At 42.8% G+C, this 21,298-nt stretch overlaps 2 protein-coding genes across 2 annotated transcripts; both read right to left on the bottom strand.

Moving 5' to 3' along the window:
• Positions 1–242: 242 nt before the first annotated feature.
• Positions 243–13,496, bottom strand: mcoln2 (mucolipin TRP cation channel 2). The gene is made up of 14 exons (XM_056603705.1): positions 13,335–13,496; positions 12,259–12,412; positions 11,439–11,612; positions 10,901–11,057; positions 9,753–9,831; positions 9,558–9,654; positions 9,248–9,347; positions 8,554–8,666; positions 7,708–7,857; positions 6,934–7,035; positions 6,397–6,519; positions 3,916–4,122; positions 3,197–3,324; positions 243–658 (listed from the first exon to the last, which is right to left on the bottom strand). Exons 1-14 carry the CDS (start codon positions 13,379–13,381, stop codon positions 622–624), a joined length of 1,668 nt encoding a protein of 555 aa, XP_056459680.1. The 5' UTR covers positions 13,382–13,496; the 3' UTR covers positions 243–621.
• Positions 13,497–17,066: 3,570 nt separating this feature from the next.
• Positions 17,067–21,030, bottom strand: LOC130393481 (chloride channel CLIC-like protein 1). Its single transcript, XM_056604164.1, has 9 exons — positions 20,873–21,030; positions 20,525–20,704; positions 19,886–19,978; positions 19,668–19,721; positions 18,710–18,851; positions 18,514–18,615; positions 18,258–18,355; positions 17,934–18,080; positions 17,067–17,243 (listed from the first exon to the last, which is right to left on the bottom strand). The coding sequence occupies exons 2-9, from the start codon at positions 20,666–20,668 to the stop codon at positions 17,067–17,069; spliced, it is 957 nt and encodes a 318-aa protein (XP_056460139.1). The 5' UTR covers positions 20,669–20,704; positions 20,873–21,030.
• Positions 21,031–21,298: the final 268 nt, after the last annotated feature.

The following is a 21,298-nucleotide window of genomic DNA, read 5'->3' as shown; positions in this document are numbered from 1 at the left end:
TCCAACCTTTACTTCCAGTATTTTTCTTTCTCCGTTCTTTTTTAGAATTAAAGGATGTGCTACTTGTCTAAATTGTCTCTGTTGCGGCCTTTGAATTGAATTCCCTCATATGGTCCAATTTTCTTTCTACAATTGGATCAATTGTAATGGCAACTTAAATAATTAGGCTAATCTGACATCAAAACTTTTTAAATGAAGTGTAGGCCTAATTTAAATGATGGCTTCAAGGCCTGCACCCGTTCTACAATTCCTAAACTTTAACTTATGGTAAAACATTTTTATTCATTGTAATAACATTTGCAACATTTTCAAGATTTGAAAAATAAATTACATTCAGTTGCGGATGATCAACATAGTTTACAATATTCTATTCCAGGACTCACATTGCATCAAAATACCTATATATTAAGCAAACAAACCCACACAGTAAATTTCATTAGACAAAATATAAAAAAAAAACTTGCTTCAACAACTATTTCACATATATTTTGGTTAAATAAGTATTTGGCCTTTAACATTTCACTACACATTTCCCTTAAGAGTATATGTTCTGTCCCAAGAACAGTGTCTTCATCAATGAACTTCTGGCGGTCTGGCATGACATCTTGGCTTTGATATCCATCATGTGACAACTGCAACATCTTCATTTGGTTGAACTCTGTAATGACATAAACCAAATTCAAACCAAATTGAGACTTTTGGTTGAAAGAAGAATCAAAGAATCAAGTTGATTTTAAAGGGTGTAAAGATATTATGCTATTCATGTATCCATCATTTAAATTCATATAAACAATAAAGGTTAAGGTGACTTCCTCTTCCTGTTCTCCCGTGTTACTGAGTGTACAGGTTGGGTTGACCACAAGATCAATCCTCCATTTTGCTGTTCTACAGTTGAAGGAATGTGTGGAACTGGTGGTTCCCAATGCTCCCTATTCATCAGTGAATCACCATGTTATTCAAGAGACTAGATATGTCATCCACTCATATTTCAGCAACATCGACAAGCAGCAACAGGTGCAAATTTAGCAAAAAAACAGGTATGAGACATTTTGACAAGAGTCTACCAGCCTTCCCAGTGGACTGAAGTAAACGTTGCTCATCTATCCAGCACAGATCTAGGTGGACACGCCCACTAGTGATGTCATATGGGGCAGATTTTCTAAACGGCTTGTAAGGCTAATCACACTCACACCTGGTGGTATAATATGTCCCCTTCAACGTGGGTGTAACTTAGTTTCATTGTGGAGGATTTCCTATGTATAGCTAACATAACTTGGATACATTGCAATCAACGCTGCACTGCTTTCGCATCTGGAGACATTATGAAGGCCAGAGTCTTGAACTCTACCACATAAGTGCTCCAAGACGGCCTTTAACCATCAGCTTGTTAACAAACCAGATTATGCATTTCACGAGCCAAGCAGGAAATCCTTTGTGACAAGCCTAATGGCACATGGATGAAATTTCATCCCATAGGTTATTAAGACAGTCTCACTGAAAATACTAATCAAATTTGTTAGCACTCTCAAGTGAAGAAAAGCCATGCAAATTCGATCAGGCTGCAAAGAAAGTCAGAATAGCAGAAACTTGAGTGAAAGAAACACTAATTAAAGCAATTCCTTTATGTCCTAGATGACAAGTAGATTCATTGCGATGCTGACAGTAAATCATTCATTAAAGAATTTTTTTTTGGCGAAGATATAGCATGAGAAATGTATTTGCTTGAATAAGAACGAGGCTTCTAAGGAATTGAAGTGTACCTCCTTCCCCAAATTCGTGTTTGAGCTAGACATGAACAAAAGACTCTAAAATAGACATTATGAATGCAGAAGCAAACCGAGCGAACTAGTCACATGCTGGGGAAATGGTGCTTGTGTTGGTCAGGTTTACTTTGAAATCAAAAATGGTGTTAACAGGAAGTAACACTCACAGCTGTGTCAAGGTATGTGCAGTAGATTAAGCTTCTACCATTTCTTGTTTCAGTACATCAATTGATGCACAAGCTGCAGTTTCACCGACCACACAACTAAAACTTAAGACCGTGGGAGATCAACCCAACAACCTCACCGAATTGTGTCCTCAAAAAGAAAGAAACAAAACACAACACAAGCAGCAAAGTTAAAAACTTTTCCTTTCTATTCAACTTGGGCCATGGCTTGTTTATCTGGTATAAAGCGGGAGGGGGGGGCTCTTCCCAGCAGCCTCTGTAATCAGGCCCATCACTGGGTGTGTCTCCTTCGCTTCCACCACTAATTTCATTGCTCTGAAACCACACAGGCGCAGGCAAGCCCACGGCATGGAGACTCCGCTGCGTTCCGCCGTCGCCTGCGCTGCATGACGAGCCTTCGGGAACACAGGAGGAGGAACGAGCGGTGGAGTGTAAAAGGAAGTGCAAGCGGGCTGGGGACGCAGAATGGGCTTCAGTTAAAACAACCCGGCTTACGTTACATTGAAACACAACCCGTGTGTGACGGCCAGGGACGCGGTTATTGTTGAATCAATGATTCTAGTCACAATTCTATTAGTTGTAGATTGTATCTTCATTTAGTGGCGGCATCATGTTTTTAATGCAGATCTAAAGTGCTATACTGTACAAACTGTTGACTTGACCGTAATTACTATGCACCGGAGGAATTTACCATACAGATTATATGGAGAGTTCTAGAGCAACTAGACAATTCTTTAGGAAACTTATGATTGCCCTTGATTTACTATTGCAATGTGGCTCAAGACATAATGGTATAGTTCAAACAGAGAAAAGGCAATGTTTACCCATGATTAGGGCAGCCAGAGTTGTACACAACAGTAATGTATGGCTTCACCGTTGGGAAAGTACTGTATCATCTTTGTTTCCATAACCTTTGAACAATTTTAGATGGAGACTTTTGCTTTTTACAATATTAATAGATAACATACAGATATTAAGCAATTTGAAGCTAGAATTGGGGGGGGGGGGGGGGGGGGGGTGTTATTGTTATTGCCATAACAGAACGGTTTCAAATTGTAAAATCTAGGTTTAGTTTAATTGTCTAAGTGATTGATTTGATAACCATGTGCTTGAATGCACCCACCCACCAACATAAACACACAATATTATTTATTTTTTATTGTGATTATAAAAAAATAGGGTGGGTTCAAACAAAGAGAAGCTCATTTATTAGCATTTAGATTTTATTCCAGTCTATTGCTGACGTACCGCTGGCAGCAACAGAGGGGGTTAAAGCCCACGCCCGTCTGGCTTCCATCCTCCACCGAGTCAAAATCACTCAGCTCCCTCAGGAACTTGTGCAGGTCTGTCAACGGGAATCCGTTCTTCTGGTAGTTCTGCAGACATGAGTGCAAGCCTCCATCATCATCATCATCATGAAGAGCAGCATGTAAATAACAGACAGTATAACGGACAGTCCAAATTCCATTGTTGGTTAATATAGATCCTTCCCAACCTATGCAAAGTGCAGGATGCCTTTAAGAATTCATGGAACATGTATATCGTAGCACTAGTGTTTCAGATGCCGACTATAAAAAGGGAAAACGTTGAATTGTTCCAGAAAGTCTTAAACCAAGTGGATTAATCAAGTAAATCTATGACTTGAGGCTATGAAGCTAGAGGTCCTATAATCCATGTGCTCTACACCATAACCCTTAATAAATATAAAAAATCACAATGGAATCAGAATTGGGGAGGACCATCTAGTATCTTATGCGCAAGTCTATCAAATCACATCCACCTTCTTCGGAGTCGGGGTCATTTCAATCCAAACTCAGTGATATTTGACATACATTCAGGAGTCATTAAGGAGCAGGTAGGGGTTAACGGCATGTCGTTCCAGGGAGGCCTACAGGCAAGACATTGGGATTCGAGTCAGGCACCCTGACCAGGTACGGACCACCCTGTTCCTGCTGGTGTATGAGTACCTTGATGGTGTCATAGGCATCGGTGATGAGGGCGATGAAGAGCGACAGCACCATGTAGATGAAGAGGGAGATGAAGGAGTAGAGGTAGGCCCGGCTGAAGAACCACACCACGGCGTTCTTGTCCTTCAGCTGGGCGAAGGTGGAGAACATGTCGTCTCCGTTGAGCAGCGAGAACAGACACTCGGCCACGCGGCTCAGGCTCTCGAACTGACACCGGAGGGGGGGAGGAAGGAGAGAGAAGGGGGGAGAGTGGGAGAGAGGGGAAAGAGGGAGAGGGGGAGGAAAGAGAGGGGAGGAAAGAGAGAGAGAGAGGGGGGGAAGAGTGGGAGAGAGGGGAAAGAAGTAGAGGGTGAAAGAGGGGGGGGAGGAAAGAGTGAGAGAGGGTGAAAGAGGGGGGGGAGGAAAGAGAGAGAGGGTGAAAGAGGGGGGGAGGAAAGAGAGAGAGGGTGAAAGAGGGGGGGAGGAAAGAGGGAGAGGGGGTGAAATAGATGGAGAGATGGGGGTAAAAGGGGGTGGAAAGCGAAGTGAGAGACATTCTCCTAGATGACCAAGTTAATTTACAATAAATAGTTTACACAGGTGGAGTGGAACCGCAGGATACACACCCCCCTCGGATGATAAACACTCAAACGAGGGAAACGTGTGGTATACACACAGAGGACGCGATGGAGGACACGTACCACTACCACCCCCCCACCACCCCCCCCCCGCCCACTACCCTTCCCCTTTCACGTCGACCTATGTTTTCTTTAGTCAGATGAACTTGGGAATGTACACAAACCCACTCCAAAGACAGAATTCATCAAAGTGAAGGGAAATAAATGAAACAGTTCACAGGAGAACTAAACCCATATGCACGCTGAATTACTAACCCCCCCCCCCCCCCCCCCCCCCCCCGGGACTGCGATAACGTCTAAACACAACAGACTGTCGAGACACTATGGATCTGGAGGGCATGTTTGGAGATGCGCTACATCCTCTGTTTACCCTCCCTTGTAAATACCCAAGAAGCTGACGCTTCTTGGGAGCGAGACGGCAGGGGGAATCCCATGGCATCCACCATGTAAATACAGAGAGGCTGTCCCATGACCGGGGATCCTGGACACGACAACGTATCTGCACTTGTTGTGTTTGGAAGAATCGAGTCTTCCTGGATGGCACGGCAAGGCTGACGCATACACAATTTGGCTAATTCCATAAAATGTGTCTTTGAGAAATGTTTTTTTAAACATTAGGCCTCATCATTTCCTTTCGATTTAAATGTAAAATAATGGTAGTTAAAAACATTATGATTCCGATTCACACACACACACACACACACACACACACACACACACACACACACACACACACACACACACACACACACACACACACACACACACACACACACACACACACACACACACGTTTTAAGCCGCTCTCCACCACAGCTCAAATCAAAGAACAACCCGAGATGCAACCACGATTAACATTAAAGGGGACATATTGTGAAAACAACACTTTCCCTGGGATTTGGGGTGTTGTTTTGAGTCTCTGATGCTCCCACACGCAAACTTCGAAAAAAGTCCATGCATGATCTTTTGATTGAGATATGTACCCCACCTACAGTTACCAAACGAGCGAGTCCGTTTCGGAGTACAGCGCCGGAGCTGCCGGACTGCCCACGAAGCTTCAGCGGTGGCCGAACGGCTTCGACGACCATAGTCCGGCAGCTCCGGCGGTGTAAAATCCAGAAAACAGCTTCAAAAACATGTTTTCTGGTACTCAAATAATATGTTTACTTGTTGTGAAAACGCCATAATATGTCTCCTTTAAAACCACTAAAAACTCAAAAATATAAAAAACATCTGCCGAAGGCAAGATGGCTTCAACTGATCTTTCTATTGTGACGCACTACCAGTTAAATGAGTAGGCCTCAACCAATAAATGTACAGCAATGAATGCATGGGAATTCCCGTATCGGTCATACTTGCAGGGTGCGATAGATGGCTTTGAACCCTGTCATGAATGCACATTTCTCAGGTCGTTCCTTAAGACTGAAACCAGCAAAAGTTCTGGTTTAAGCTCAACTAAGAGGGCCAAAATATTGCCAGAGCGGGCATTATATAGACACCTGCTGCTGCTCGTGATGCTGCTCCTCCGATCTGGCACCAAACATGCAAAAATAAATACAAACGAACACTGCCCCCTGGCGGCCATGCCTAAATACTGTCAACTTTCATGTAAACATATTGTAAATCCCATCGGCTCTTGTATATAGTGCTTGTTGAGAGGGTTTTCAAGAACCATGGGCAAAATGCCAAATCAATTACACCAACAACCTCAACAAAATAACAGGCATCTCAATCAAGAGAACTGTAGACAGTCTTTGAAGATCGACTCCTTCGTGACCACAAATCCAGGCTCTGTCCGACTGTCTGTGAATCTCTGGATCTCCATGTGTGTGTGTGTGTGTGTGTGTGCGCGTCAGGGCCCTACCTTCTCGTGGTACGGCCCTAAGACGATCCAGCCACAGAAGGTGTAGCCCAGGTATATCATGCCTGCACAGCAACAGAAGCGCAGCACCTTCGGGAAAGCCGCTTTCATCGTGAGGATCAGCACCTAGAAGGACAAGCGGGAGGAGGAGAATGGGACATTTTTAGCCAAAGCCCACCGGTAGAATGCGGCCATTGGGGTACACCCAAGTGGGTGCTACATATTGGTGGTGGTTAGTGAGGTCCCCCCCTTCACTTTAGACGTCTTTTGAGTGTTATTAATTCTTCATGTTTAACCTCTGTCTTATAACTTTATGCTCTGTAAGGTGACCTTGAGTGTCTTGAAAGGCGCCCTTTAAATAAAATTATTATTATTATTTAAATGCACAACATTTCACCCTGAAGATCCAACACACTGCCCACTCGACCATGAGGAGCTCCCTGAGAGTATTTTAGAGAGGTGACCCTTGAAAGTATACACTAGACCTTACAGCATACTTAATAGACACACTAAACACACTACTAAACAGAATATACTTACATTGTACTTCTCGAAGTAGCCCAGGTACCTGATGACGCCAAACCACACCATTAAGGTAGAGGTCCCGAGAAAAATACTACACACGTCGTAGTTGGTTAGACTCTGAGGGGTAAAAGAGCAATTTAAATAAACCAGCAATATTTTCATTGTCCACATGCTCATGTATGTATACTAAACTGTTCTGTAGGTCATGTTGATTTAAAAAAAATGATGAATTGAATCAAATGATGTAAAAAGTTGAATCACCTATGTGGGGAAGTTGTTAAATTTAATGATACAAGGTAGATATTTGTATTTTCTTTTTACAAAAGTCTGCTTTGATTTAACATTCTTAAAACATGGTGTTAGATACTGAACATGAACTCTGGAAAAGGATGGACTGAACAGTTGGTAAATAAACTTTTACAACATCCTTTCAGTCAATTGGCTCCAAAGTCCTCCACCCACTGAACTGACGTCCTATGGATAGCGTTAAGTGGCCGTCATAATATTTGTACAGTGAGGCCTTAAGGACTGTACCTTCAGGGCTATACAAATTCCGTTTCCATGACATTGTGAAAAATAATTGTCACTAAACGTCCCAAAGGGGCATCGTGTGCCTACAGGTAGACATTGCGGTTTGAACTCTAGAATTCAGTCCAAAAATATCAATATTCGGCACTTGGACCTTCGACAACCAAAATGAGTGAAAAGTGACATTATGGAGTAATCCAACTGTAGGGACCCTCTCTAAACCAAGCAGCAGATAATGAGGATTCTCATGATATGCATTACTTTTGCTTGGATCTCCATCTTCAATATGGAGCCCACGATGGCCAGGAGATCACTGACGATAATGAGCAGGTACCAGCCATTCAAGAACTCGCTTTGGTCCTCGTCGCACAGTTTGCGATTGTAGTTCTCCTGGAAAAATCTAGTGAACCTCTGCCAAAGACAAGAAAAGTTTGAACTGAGCATGTAAAAAAAGTAAAAATACTTGACCGCACCGGTTAGCATACATTAATGAGCAACTTCCAGGTTGACTCGAGTGTACAATTCTCTGAGCTTGTTTACATATTTTGTTTCCCCAGTAGAACAGAGGCAGAAATAAATAATGGAAGTGAGAAGATCATGGGATATGAACAGACTAACTACTTTTATAAAGCTGCAATCACAAATTGCTGTTTTGAATGCAGTGGGATCCGAGAGTCTTATGGTTCTGATGTATTTGCGTTGCCATTTTAGTTCTGAATTTATGAGAACCATGAGACTCGATCAAAATACAATTTAAAAACAGAACAAAGTGGGGCGAGGAGAAACTGCTGATGGCAGCATTAAAAAGGTTACATATTATACCACCAGGTGTGAGTGTGATTAGCCATTGCAAGCCGTTTTCAAAATCTGCCTCTTGTGACATCACAGGTGGGCGTGTCCACCTAGATGTGTGCTGGATCGATCAGCCTACCAGCCTACCCAGTGGACTCTTGCAAACGTTGCTAATCTATCCAGCACACATCTAGGTAGACTCACCCACTTGTGATGTCAGAAGAGGCAGATTTCCAAAACGGCTTGTAACGGCTGATCGCACTCACACCTGGTGGTATAATATGTCACCTTAAACAAGAACAAAGGGCAGCACACCTGGAGGAGCCTAACTGCCAGGACGATGGAGCGAGTGCACAGGACGGCCGAGGCGATGCAGATCATGATGACGAAGACGTCGAACACCAGGAGGTATTGGGTATTTTTCTGGGCTGAACACAAAAAGATACAGTGGCACACTTGTCATTAGCCGTCACGTGACCTCCCCCTTCTGCACCGTTCCTGATAAGACCGTGGATATGAAAACGCCTCGTAACACAGTGTCTAGGTCAACCGTCTCCTTCTGTTTAACCATGAGACATTATACCGCGTCTTTTAAAAACGTTTTTCCGAGCAGTGTTTATGATGCAAACACAAATGTCTGGGAATGTGTTGCTATAAAAACACAGAAATGTAATTGGATGCAAGGTTAAGAAATATGAAAGGTTATTAGGAAATAAACAAAAATGTAATTTAGACTTAAGTGGAAAACATTTTCAGCCATCTCGCTCCAGGAGGCCTACAGGCAGACTGTGTAGACATTGGGGATCACTCTCTCACGACAAACCGTTCTACTGGGAGTCAAACCTCCCCAACCACCAAACTAGCCTGCCCCTGGTAGAATATACAATATATCCATGTTACACAATTCCCAACTCCACACACTTCTCTGGGTCTGAGCAGGTAACGAACCAGATGGTCCTAAAGGCTGACCCACTAGGTAACGGTGTGGGATACATCTTAATGATCCTACCTGTCCCTGAGATCTTCCATTCCAGGCAGGCACTGCTCACGGAGTCAATGTCCATGAAGATCTTCATCTTACCGCTGTGGCCCTGATTATCAAGGGTTATCTGAGGAGGAGAATGTATATACATTTCAATGAATTCATGTACCTAAAACTCAAAACAACTAAGGAACTAGGGTAATTTAAAACATATTTAAAAAAAATCATAAAATCCAATGATGCACTATTAACTGATGGCCGTTTCATTAGATGGTAAGAGATGGCGTTTTGATGATGACAGAAATCGGTTAGGATTGATGCAGCTGTTTATCTGTACCGTCACAGAGAAAGCATAGCAGTCGGGTAACTCTCGTGCACGCACTGACTGCAGATTAATCCCTTTCAAGTGGAAGGTGATCTCCACGTCCACAAGTCTAGAGCAAAGAAGAAAAGAAAGACCATTTACTGTGACGTGGTGAAAGGAGAAGTGGATGAATAGATTATTGCTGAACATACAAGTTCAGGGGCTTACCTGTAGAACTCAAAACTATAAAATGAGGCATTTTGGGTTTTGCATGGTGTTTGCGACTTGGGATGACATGTGAAACAATCTGAAATAAAAAACATACAAGTTGACTTTGAATAAAAACAAATGCGACTACAGTATCAATTACGAATGCTAGATAGTTTTTATATGACTGAATACAAAAATGCAAATATGCATAAACCAATATTTACATATAGGTTAGGTTACACCGGTTGGAATAAATAAAAGTATATGCAAGGGCTCGAGACATCCCTGAATGCTTCCCCTTGTGGCAACAGTAGCAATCATCAAAATGGCCAAATATGAGATTATCAAGTTATCCTTCTTTAGTTTTGTGTTCGGATTTAGGAACATTATTCAAATACATTTTGAGTCCTGCCTTCCAGTATGAGAATCTGCATTTATAAAATACTCTTGGGTTCTCCCCAGGATGCTGTTTTCTATAGTTGCGCTCCCTAGCCTGTGAACCAGATTAATGTGAGAGCTCATGTTTTATTTGCTCTGGCATACGAGTCTGGCCCCCCCTGCAGTTACGACAGAGGCAGACTTGGCCCAGATCAGTCCAATCACAACAATTCATCTAAAACGGGGCGGATTTAATATGATGACTGAACAGCGGAGTGGCCTATCGGAGAGCAATTGAGGAATCTTCATAAACAATCAAGAAGGCTGCCGCTGGTGGGTCGCACATTTTGTTGCTCTGATTGTTTGCAGGTCTACCCTATTGCGTACAGGCGAAGTTTGTTCAGCCCTTGGAGATCTAAAAAGAACTGAGTGGCTCAAGAATAATACGCATTGATCTTGCGATGTCAGGCACGGCAATCCCACTACTCAGCTGTCCATATAAATAGGGTCATTTGTTCCAAAACCTGAATGAATACGTGAAGCTTGAAAGCATCTATAAAGGGCCCACCCACCCACACACAAATATACGACCCACACACACACAAATATACGACCCACACAAATATACGACCCACACACACACACACACACACACACACACACACACACACACACACACACACACACACACACACACACACACACACACACACACACACACACACACACACACACACACACACCACACACACACACACACACACACACACACACACACACACACACACCGTGCTCCAGCTCGGCATCTATGTCGTACGCGTCGTCCGAAGGTTCCAAGGTGCCCCTCTTGTAGTAGCGTTTACATACCACAAGGGGCCGGACCCCCCCAGTCTCATCATCAGCATAGCCGATGGGACCCACCGAGAGGTTGCCTAGCTGGCTGTACTGTAAAGAAAGCACTGTCAGCCCAATGGAAGAAAAAAAAAATACACTTCCTGTGTGAATTGCTGGGGTTGTTGGTTTGTGAAACGCCTGCGTGTTTGAGTCATGGGCAATTTAACCCGCAAACTCACGAGACACATTTCAAAGTTCAATATTTGTCCCTTCCGTTTGATGCGTGCTTCTGTTGCACCACACATTTCCTCTCTGGGATGAATAAATCAGCCGCATAATCTAACCTCATCGTTTATTCATTTCGAAATATTTTTATTTTAGAATGAGGCGATACAATTTGGTTCATTTAAGGAAACGTAAAAACAAAACAAAATTATTAGTGTCAAAATAAAAGTGGGGAGATGTTTTGGAACGAGCGAAGGGAACACTTGCCTGATCGAGAACGTAAAAGAGAGAGTCGTAGACGCCCTGCTGGGTGTAGACGGAGACGCTGTAGTCATCCTCGTCCACGCCGCTGTAGTCTTTGAGGAAGAGGTTCTTCAGCGCCATCCTGTTCTCCTCTTGGTACGAGACCACCAGCTGGTTGTTCAGGCCAAACAGAATGAGCTGCAAGGGGCCGATGGAGATTAGAGGGGGGACCCAATGATTAGTTCTTATTGAGGCATCGGCACTTTTCACAGCCTGAACAGACTCTAAAAGGCGTGTAGCCTCCACCTGTACTGTGGAGTTGTTTATGCATGACATATGTGACTTCATCAAGGGCAAAGTCCTATCCCAGCCTTAAAGAGAAGAGATTGGTTCACTTTACTTGTTTGGTCCAAAGGGCCACCAATAAAAACGTTATATTTTATAATTAACATTATAAAAAATAATCTTTTTATGTTGATCAACTAATTACTATACATTTAAAGTAAGATCTTTAGAGGATTACAACCTAATTTAGGCTGTCGAACAACATGACACATCTGTTCCCCGCAGTTTGCGATGAGGAATAGGTTTCGGCCACGAGGAAGTAGAATATCTCTAAAGCAGGCCGGGTTTCACCAGAGAGGGGGCTCTATGGTTGTTCTATCCAGGTGTACACTTTTAATCAAACTACAGTTCACATCTCAGCATAAAAAACAATTGAACAAGGCCTACAGACCATCAAACGTGTCTCATTCAGGTCATGAATGATCTTCCACCATCATGAACCATAATCGTCCCCGCTGCAATGATGGGCGCACTGAGGTTTGAGAAAACAGAGGCATACCTGTGTGGTGATCATGATGATTTTGAGAATCTGTACACCAAGTTTCCATGGCAAAATCCGTCGCGACCTGTACTTCTCACAAGGGCTCATAAAGTAGTATCTCAGGTCGTCCCTCAGAGTGTCCTCCTTAATGACGTCTGGGGTCAGTGTAGACCTACAACAAAGTCATTGTTTAATCGTTAAAGCATTAAGGAATGTATGCGCAAATTAAACGTGCAGAATACAAAACCTGCCATTAACGTGGGCGACGTAGTGATGAGAAAAACTCTTAATTTCTATCATGCAACACGTTATGTGGGCCTGCATTTATGGAGAACTTCTTCAAGTAAACGGCCAACGCGGTTGGCGGTTGTTGCAGTTTGCAGAGGAGTGCATTAAATAGGCCAAACGTTAGGCCTACTTGCTCAATGACTACATTCATGTGGCAGGTACAAGTCCAAGGCTGTTCTCTGCTCACGCGTTCCTAACTAGTCTAGAGGTTTTTCACATGTACATTGACGGGTCCAACGCCAACAGACCGGGATCGGACATTGCGACCTCTTCCCCATTCCATCGATTAGGGCGTCCTATTCATGAAAACACAACAAATCTGATTGTATTTGTAAACAGTACAAAAACAGTAAACAGCGTACCTCTACGATGGCTTTGTGCATCTGTCCGTAGCATCAACATGCCTCTTGTTTCACACAAATCAAATACATTTTCTTTCAAAAAGTCCGAAGCGTTTAATCGCTAACACTTAAAACGAAAGATGAGACGCTTCAAATGTATCGAAGATACGCGAACGTCGCCTGCGGCAGGCTTGCATTTCGGGGTAATTTAAGAAGTTATAAACTTACCCATCTTGCGTAATCCAAACGAAATAAACATTGCTTCAAGTCACGTACATGATTCTTATATTGTAACGCAGGCTATTGTACAATGCCTCACATTTAGTTAAATAAATATTTTACAATTCACGTTGAGCAGAACTAAATAAAGTTAGTTTCGATTCCAAATATGTCGCAATAACTTCTAAATACCTACGCACAGAAAGCCTAATATATGTATAGGTATATATATATTTGTTAACTTACCGAATGGAGTCACGCCTTCCGAAATAACGACGAACAAACAACTCCATCGTGTGATATATTGGTAGACGAAAAGGAGGTTTCCATCAGGGACCGGGTGTTCGTGCGGAGCCGGAGGACTGAGCAGCCACTTGCTGCGTTACATTGAGGTAGAAAAACGCTAAACACGTGGGATCGACTTTTTGACAGTTAACGTGACCTCTGGCGAGCCAATCAGGAAAGGCCTTTTTTAGGGACAGTGAGGAAGACAACTACAAGCAGGGAGACCGGGGAGAGTTTTGACACTTTTTGCTATATTCCCAATAAAACAACTTTTTACACTGAAATAGACCATTTCCTTAAATATCAATGTGTCAACTACTGAAACAATGCATTGAAGTGTGTTTATGAAGTAAGTACATGAAGGAAAATGTTCTTATATCAAAGTCACTCCACTTTTACAACCGTTCCAGTGTACAGGTACGGTTGTAACCCATGACAGGGACAAATGTAACATGTATTCAATGTACAATATGAATCAATCAAATACTCAAAATGAGGAAGATTATCATCAATCATTTGAATGTGAATTAAAAAAAGGCAGAGGAGTTACATATGCACCTATTAAAAACAACTTGCTGGTCATTTTCTCTGGGAGTTTTCCAATGTGTAGTAAAAAGATGATCTTTTTTTTTGCTTGTTTGTGATTAGGCTGTGTGTCTGTTTTAGGCACTTTTTACTTGGAACTATTGCATTTCTCCTAGCGATGACAAACAAAAACACTAGTTATATTCGCCATGCATTAAAAAATGTACAAAATATTTTGTTTTTTAAAAAAATTCTCAGTAAATTATTTCAAAATATGTGTAAAATATATGGCCCACATCCCAAAGGGACATCGCTCACCCAGTTAAAAGTGTCAATTTAGATGGTCTTATTACTTCCTCTTTAGCAGTCAGGAAATGAAAATATGTAGCGTCAGCAGATTCTTAAGTCGTATAGTTATTAAGATGTAGATGTGAAACAGGCCCTGTCAATTGTGAATGAACCTTTCATTGTTTATTAAAAAAACCTTTTTTTTTACAATTCTGACATATAGTGCACTCCAGAATCTCACATAAACTGCATGGACAGGGACCGTTTATCTAATATTGGGCCAATTCGATTTAATACTCTGTACAGATGATAGCCCTATGGGGGCGCCGTTGAGGCATCATAAACCACCAAGTTATATTTATATTAAGGGCATTTAGCTCCCCTCTTTATCCAAAGCGTAACGTCATATATAAATAAATATAAATATAATAAAAATATCCCAAGTTGGCTGCCGCTGAAGTGACACTTGTTCCATTGCAACGATTGATTGAAGGTCTATCCAATAGCGTCCAGAGGCACTTTGGTCGGCCAATGATAACCCCCCTTGGAAATAGGAAATAAACTGAGAGATTCCAGACTAAAGTCTGTTGAGGTCATGTTGAGGTCAGGCTGCAGAGGCGTTTCTTGGATTTGAGGCCCATGGGGGCTTAGCCTGGACATCTGCATCTGTTATGAACTGGTTCTTTTTTAAGTTTATTGTGGACCTCAAAAGATGTACTTTACGTGCAAGATGAATTATGATATGAGAACTTGTTAATATTAGTAAAGTGTAAATGCAGTTCTTGACACTAATAGTTCCCAGTGTTTGGAAGTTGTCCCAGGTGGCTCCTTTGCATGGCTACTATCGGTAGATAGTAGACATCTCAATAACTACCATTCAATTTCCAAATTGTCCCGTCGGTCAAACTTCTCAAACGTCAGCGATTAACAGCTGAAAGCATTCCTCTCGGAGACCTCCTTTCCAAGTCCACATCAATCTGATGCAATAGTTAATCATTGCACCACTCCAGCTGTTACACTAGTATTAGATGCCTCAAAATGGCCCTGAAAACTTAAAATAAAGTTTGAATGAACGAACAATTTTCTTTTAAATTCCTTTTATTACATCTTAAATGCAAATAATGTTTGCAAGAAAATGTAAACGCACATGTCACAAAGTTAGTGTATAAAAGTTGTTTAGAGACACGTTTTTAAAGCTTATTAGTCTCATTAAACCCCGTCATCAAACCCCAAATCCAGCATAGAAAGTGCGTAGTTTTTCTTGCATGTTCTAAATTTACAATTCAGAACATGCAGCCCTTTTAAGAATTCAGACACTTGTCATGGCAGCAGTGAGGGTAGAAGAGCCTATAGCGTCGGAGACGTCTCTTGCACCGGGCTGCACACAGTTTCAATAGAGGAGAATTCAGGGAGCACGATGAATGACTGCATTAAAACAAGAACAAAAAGAGAAAAAGATTTACATTGAAGGCTGGTAATGAGTAGAATGGAAATATACATTTATTAAGATGTGATACAAAAACACATAGTACATATGCAGACAGAAGATTTCCCCATAAATGGATGATGACGTGGAATAATTAATATTTTTTTGTACTTTTTGGGTTAACCGATCAACAAACTAAAATAACTGAGTTGAAACAATTTTTTTCATTTATTATTAAATGTTTTATAGAAATTGTACAACAGCTGGATACATATTTGTACATTATTTTCTATTTGAACATTTTGTGTTTATTTTCTTAAGGGGAAATTTAAGTAAATGCTGAATAAATGCATCATGTTTTCAAACTCAAAAATAATAGTTTGAATAAGCGTGATTTCAATATAGACCAAAATAATCGTGATTATGATTTTTTTCAACAAATCGAGCAGCCATATGTACAATGCTGAAGCGGGTTGACAACAAAATAATATTTTTTTGGAGTCCAGGAATATTTGGACTTCAACCCATGTCCAGTCTTTATACCAAATCTAATCTGGAGTAAATCTGTCCAATTTCAACCAGCTAGCTAACCGTTTAGTTGGACAAGTGATTATCATTCAACTGTAATCACTGCTCTGCGCTTTTATCAAAACCTTCATTGACCTTTGTAATAAGGCTTCTATAGTTATGGAAACCAACAAATAATAATGAATCACGCTATTGAGAACTCTAGTAATACTTTGTCCATGGCGAAAAGTCTCATATACGCAGTTATTGTATTTCTTTAAGTCTAAAATTCTTCAAATTGATACAGAAGCTTGGTTCATAACCACATGCAGGGCTTACGATGACGCAGCCTGCTCTCGGGCAGGTCGCGCACATTCACCCGACAGGCGTCTCCCCGCATCTGAGCTGGAAGCGGATACAGCCCCTAGTGACACGACGCGACCAACAGGGCCATGGGAAATCACCTGTTCTCTTGTAGCTCCTGGTAGTCCGGCTGGATTGCGGTCATCCGTCATAACTCCTCTGCCACCCTGCGTCACATTGTCCTGGCGTTTGGCTCGGGGCACGGTCGGCTTGGGGTCCGAGGGTTTAGCCTCGGCCTCAGCTTGTTTGGTAGCATCGTGAGCTACAGTCCTCGGCGTGGCTCCTCGTAGCGACTCCTCCTCGTCCGCCTCGTCCACCTCCTCCCCCTCATACTCTTCTGAATCCCGTCCCCCGGGGCGTGAGGCTCCCCGGCGGACAACTGCAGCGACGGTCTATGGAGTCCGTCTCGTCTTGGCTGTAACCCTCGTACTCCTAGGGTCTCCACGGGCACCCTGGGGGGGGCTGCTACTGCGGCCCGCCTCGCCCCTCTGGGTCTCTGGACTCTCCGACGACGCACGGCGCCATTTGCACCTCGCACCCGCCGTCGCTGCAGTGGGGAGTCTCCAGCTCCTTGAGGCTCGGGGTCATAGATAGGCCGGGGGTGGCTGCGCGGGTTGAACCTGGGCCGGTGGTGGCTGAGCGGGTTGACACTGGGCAAGTTGTGGCTGAGCCCCCGCTGGAGGGAGGGGAGGGTCCCGAAGACGCAGGGGTCCCATTATACCGTGCTGGAACATTGCCTGCACCCCTCCATACATGACCACCTGTGCACAGAACAAAAAACAGTAGCGTATGCAAGTTATACCCCGGTCCTCCATTTGGAATTTGTATTACACAAGCAAGATCACCATGCTCTAAATCCCACATGCAATGGATTTATACATTTTTGGCTTATTTCCATAGCCATTATTATTATTATTTATTTATTTGATTAGGACATTGCACACCAATATAAATATGCCGGAGTTAGCTTAGTTGCTAACTTACATCCGTTGTCCTAAGGCAAAAAAAATAAAAGTTTGAATAAGCGTGATTTCAATATAGACCAAAATAATATTATTCACCTTTTCAACATTATAAGTCAAACTGTCAGTTACCAAGACTTTGTTTGTTTGTTGCTCCCCCACCTACACCTTGTGATGTGTACCATGTTGGCACCATCCATTTCATCACTGATTTCATCAGTTACTTGGCAATACGTCATGTTGCAGAAATAAATCACTAAATCACTCTATCAAAAGCCGTTACACATGGCATTAAAAAGGGAGGTAGAGAGGTGGTCTGTGACTGCGTACTGCTATTCCCTACTTTTAAGTCAGTTAACAGATGCATTTAGAGAGCAGGTAGCCTGCGGGTGATGGGGGGGGAGAGAGAGCCCGGAACTTTTGCGCCGGGAATCGAACCCCCCCTCCCACCAACAAGACTGCCAGGTGCATGATGTAAAGAATAGGTACCAGGATAGAGAGCACGATGGTGATGAGGACGGGTAACTGCAGGGTGATGGGCAGGTCCTTCAGGAGGGCACGGAGGAACTCACTGATGCCCTGGCCGATGTGCTTCAGGGGCTCTGTGAAGAAGGTGGTGATGGTGACCGAGAAGGCCTGGAGAAGGGATGAAGGATCTCATCAACCATTCAGCTCAGAGTCTTCTGCTTAAACCACAGCTACATGCACGTCTTATTTTTCTTCCAGAATAAAAACTGAATTTTCTCGGAGGCCAATAGAGGCATTGCGATTAATAATAATAAATTGTACAGCCCTAAAGCACAGTAGACTCACCTTCGATGGAGGCACCAGTAGGAATGGACTGACCATGAGGTCTTTATAATACTCATTGCAGGGGTCATCCTGCAGAGTCCAGGTAGTCCTGTACCATTCTGAAACCGAAAAAGAAATGTACTAAGTAAATGTTTCTGAAAAAAATCCTTAATATACAAGTGAATACTTATTTCACAAAATCAACACTGCCATTGAATAAGCAATATCTATATGCACAACACCCACGTATGTATGTGTACGCACGCCACCAGCTTACCTTTTAAATTATCAGTCCAGTCGATTTTCTTCATTCCAGTGCATTTCTCGTACGCCGTGTCCATCTTCGCGAGTCGGCTCTGGTGCTGGGCAAATTCAATCTGAGGAGCACACATAACACACATAAGAGGTGCCGTTGGAAGAGGAAAGTGGGTTGCACTGCATGGCTGTAAGGTAAGAGAGGCATCGCTGTTACCTGTACAGGTAGAACCAGTTCCACACAATGCTGACGAGGGAAACAGACTGCGAACATCCGTTTGAACTGGACGAACCAGGCGACCACGGCCCACAGCTGAGTGCAGATGACCGTCCCGCTATGACGAGGACGCAGAGAAACACCTGCATCGGGAAGTCGGGGTGAACGCATGTTATACTCAATTCATACTGGACTTGGTTGTACCTTATTATTATTTAGTTATGCCCTCATGAGATTTCTAGAGTATTTCTAGAATATGAAAGCGATGATCCTTTCAACCTACACGACATGGTCATATTAGTTCCGACCAAAGGCTTCTTGGGTATGAACACTAACGTTGAAGTGTGCTTACTTTCAAGACAGTATCAATTTTCCACTCCCGAAGACGTCCTCAAACGTTCTTCTACTTCAGGCCTATCGAAGTCCAAAGGTTTCAGTCTATCAACCAGTTGGCTGCGCACGTCGTCCATTGCCCCTTTGCTGCCAGATCTCACCCGACTCCAGAAACTCTCGGATTCTCTGTGACACCCCGTCTGGGACTTTCACCTTTAGCGTTATAGAAGCTGTCCGTGTGTCGGTGGGCTGGAAAAAATAAAATACCTTTAGAAATATTGCCCTGTTTGGTACTACTGTATTTAAAGCAAGAGGGGCAGAAGAAAGAAGAGCTGTGAGGAATGATGAAATACAACATAAAGCATTAAGGACAGGATGATTAAAAGATACATATGGTTTCTGTTTCATTCGCATTTTAAAACTTCTGCCGTTGAGCATTTCAAGCAACTTCCATCTTAGGCATGGCCACGGACGAGTCAGCAAGTGGGCCGATCGACATCGCTAGGAGGAAGCCAAAGTGGATTTTTTTTGTGACATGATAGGTTAAACCACTTGACATAACTTACCAAGCCACTTGTCTCGAGTGAGCATCAGGAAAATCTGGTACAGGGAATCTCCTAAAAAACAGGGCGCATGTGGGCTGCTGTTGAAATAAGCAATGCTCTCCGCAGATCTTCAACCTATAGAGGAAGAACCGTATACAGGATTACGAAAGTGGCAGATTTTTTATTTGCCTTTTGGATTGTATTTTTTTTGGATCAAGGTTTTTTTTTTTATGAAAGATAATGCTTTGATCATGTGGCGGGTGTGTGTCCTAAAATAAATAATGCCAAACATTACTAACCTCTGTTTTTAACGCTGAAACTTGACTGCTACAATCCATTTCTTCTACGGCATGTTCCCTTCTTTTAGTGGGAACGTTGGGATACGTTGTTGGCTGTAAAACGACGTTAACAAATTGAGAGCACTGGTGTAAATGTAGTTTCACATTCGTTTTCCAGGAAGGAGGGGGGCGTGTTATCTCCATGGTTCTGACCCACGCCAACTTCATGAAACTTTCTTAGTACCGTCATTGTGTAACTGTTGAGCGTTATAATTAGCGATGTAGTAGATGAAATCTGCATCACACCGTAGCTTTATACTATCCCAAGTCCACAAACCCCGCCACCTGCCACATCAGCAGGTGGGACCGTTCACATTCTGGTTTGAGGCGAATGGCAACAACATAGGATTCTACCCCTTTTTCCTCTAAATTGGAGACCGATTGCATAGATAACTATGTTGACGATCATATAAGACAAATAACTACGTTTAAAACCAAGTGATTTTTGTTCACTGGCTCTTAACAGCGAGACCGCAATGGGTGAGAATATCGAAGTTTAGAACCAGTGTCATTGCGGTACACAGATCAAACCAAAGACACATTGTTATAGGCCTCCATCCACAACAATTGTTGTGTCGATCAAAAAAGTCCCCACCCTACCTCTGATTGTTTTTTCATAGTTTTCGTGCCTGCATCGTAGTTCAACATATCGTAGGGGTCAAGCCATTCCTCTTCTGTCCGTACAAGTGCAGCCAGACTGCACATGAGGACGACGAGGCGCAGTCCCACACGGAATTGTGACATGGTGATCAGCGGATCCGTGGCATCAACACGTCTTATCTTAAACAACAAAAAAATCCATATCAATTACAATGCTTCATGGGTCGATGAAGCGGTTCTTATCTAGTTTGTGGCTGAGAATCGGAGAGGTAGTCCGTTCAACTTTGTTTGCGCCACCGGATGGTGTGTAAACAGTGAATAGAGCGTAACCATCCAAGGTATACATACCACGAACCAGAGTATGGTGACACGATGGTATATGGTGGAAATGTATTAAACAATATTAGTTCACGGGTAGAAGTAATCGACGACCTGACATTTGCCAGAGCTGAATCTTCGGACGTGACAGCAAGCTCCATGAGCGCACGGTGCTGTGCGTATGTTTACATCCGGAACCAAACTGCGCTCTTGTAGTTCCAGCACAGAACACTTCCGGAACCACAATGTGATTAAACGTGACATAATACTCAGCACATCTGAATCAAATGTTGATTTGCATTAGAGCATGGGATAATGATTGCTAATGGGTTTTAACTATTAACACTACCATGATTAAAGTAATGCTATTTTTTTAAAGCTGTATACTTGCAGTAGCAATTGTAATTAAGGAAAGCATTGTCACAGATAATCCAGAAAAATCTATCAATACATTGA

Source organism: Gadus chalcogrammus, chromosome 12 (genome assembly GCF_026213295.1).
Source record: "Gadus chalcogrammus isolate NIFS_2021 chromosome 12, NIFS_Gcha_1.0, whole genome shotgun sequence".
In the NCBI taxonomy this organism is placed as follows: domain Eukaryota; kingdom Metazoa; phylum Chordata; class Actinopteri; order Gadiformes; family Gadidae; genus Gadus; species Gadus chalcogrammus.
This window is presented reverse-complemented; position numbering and strand designations above follow the sequence as displayed.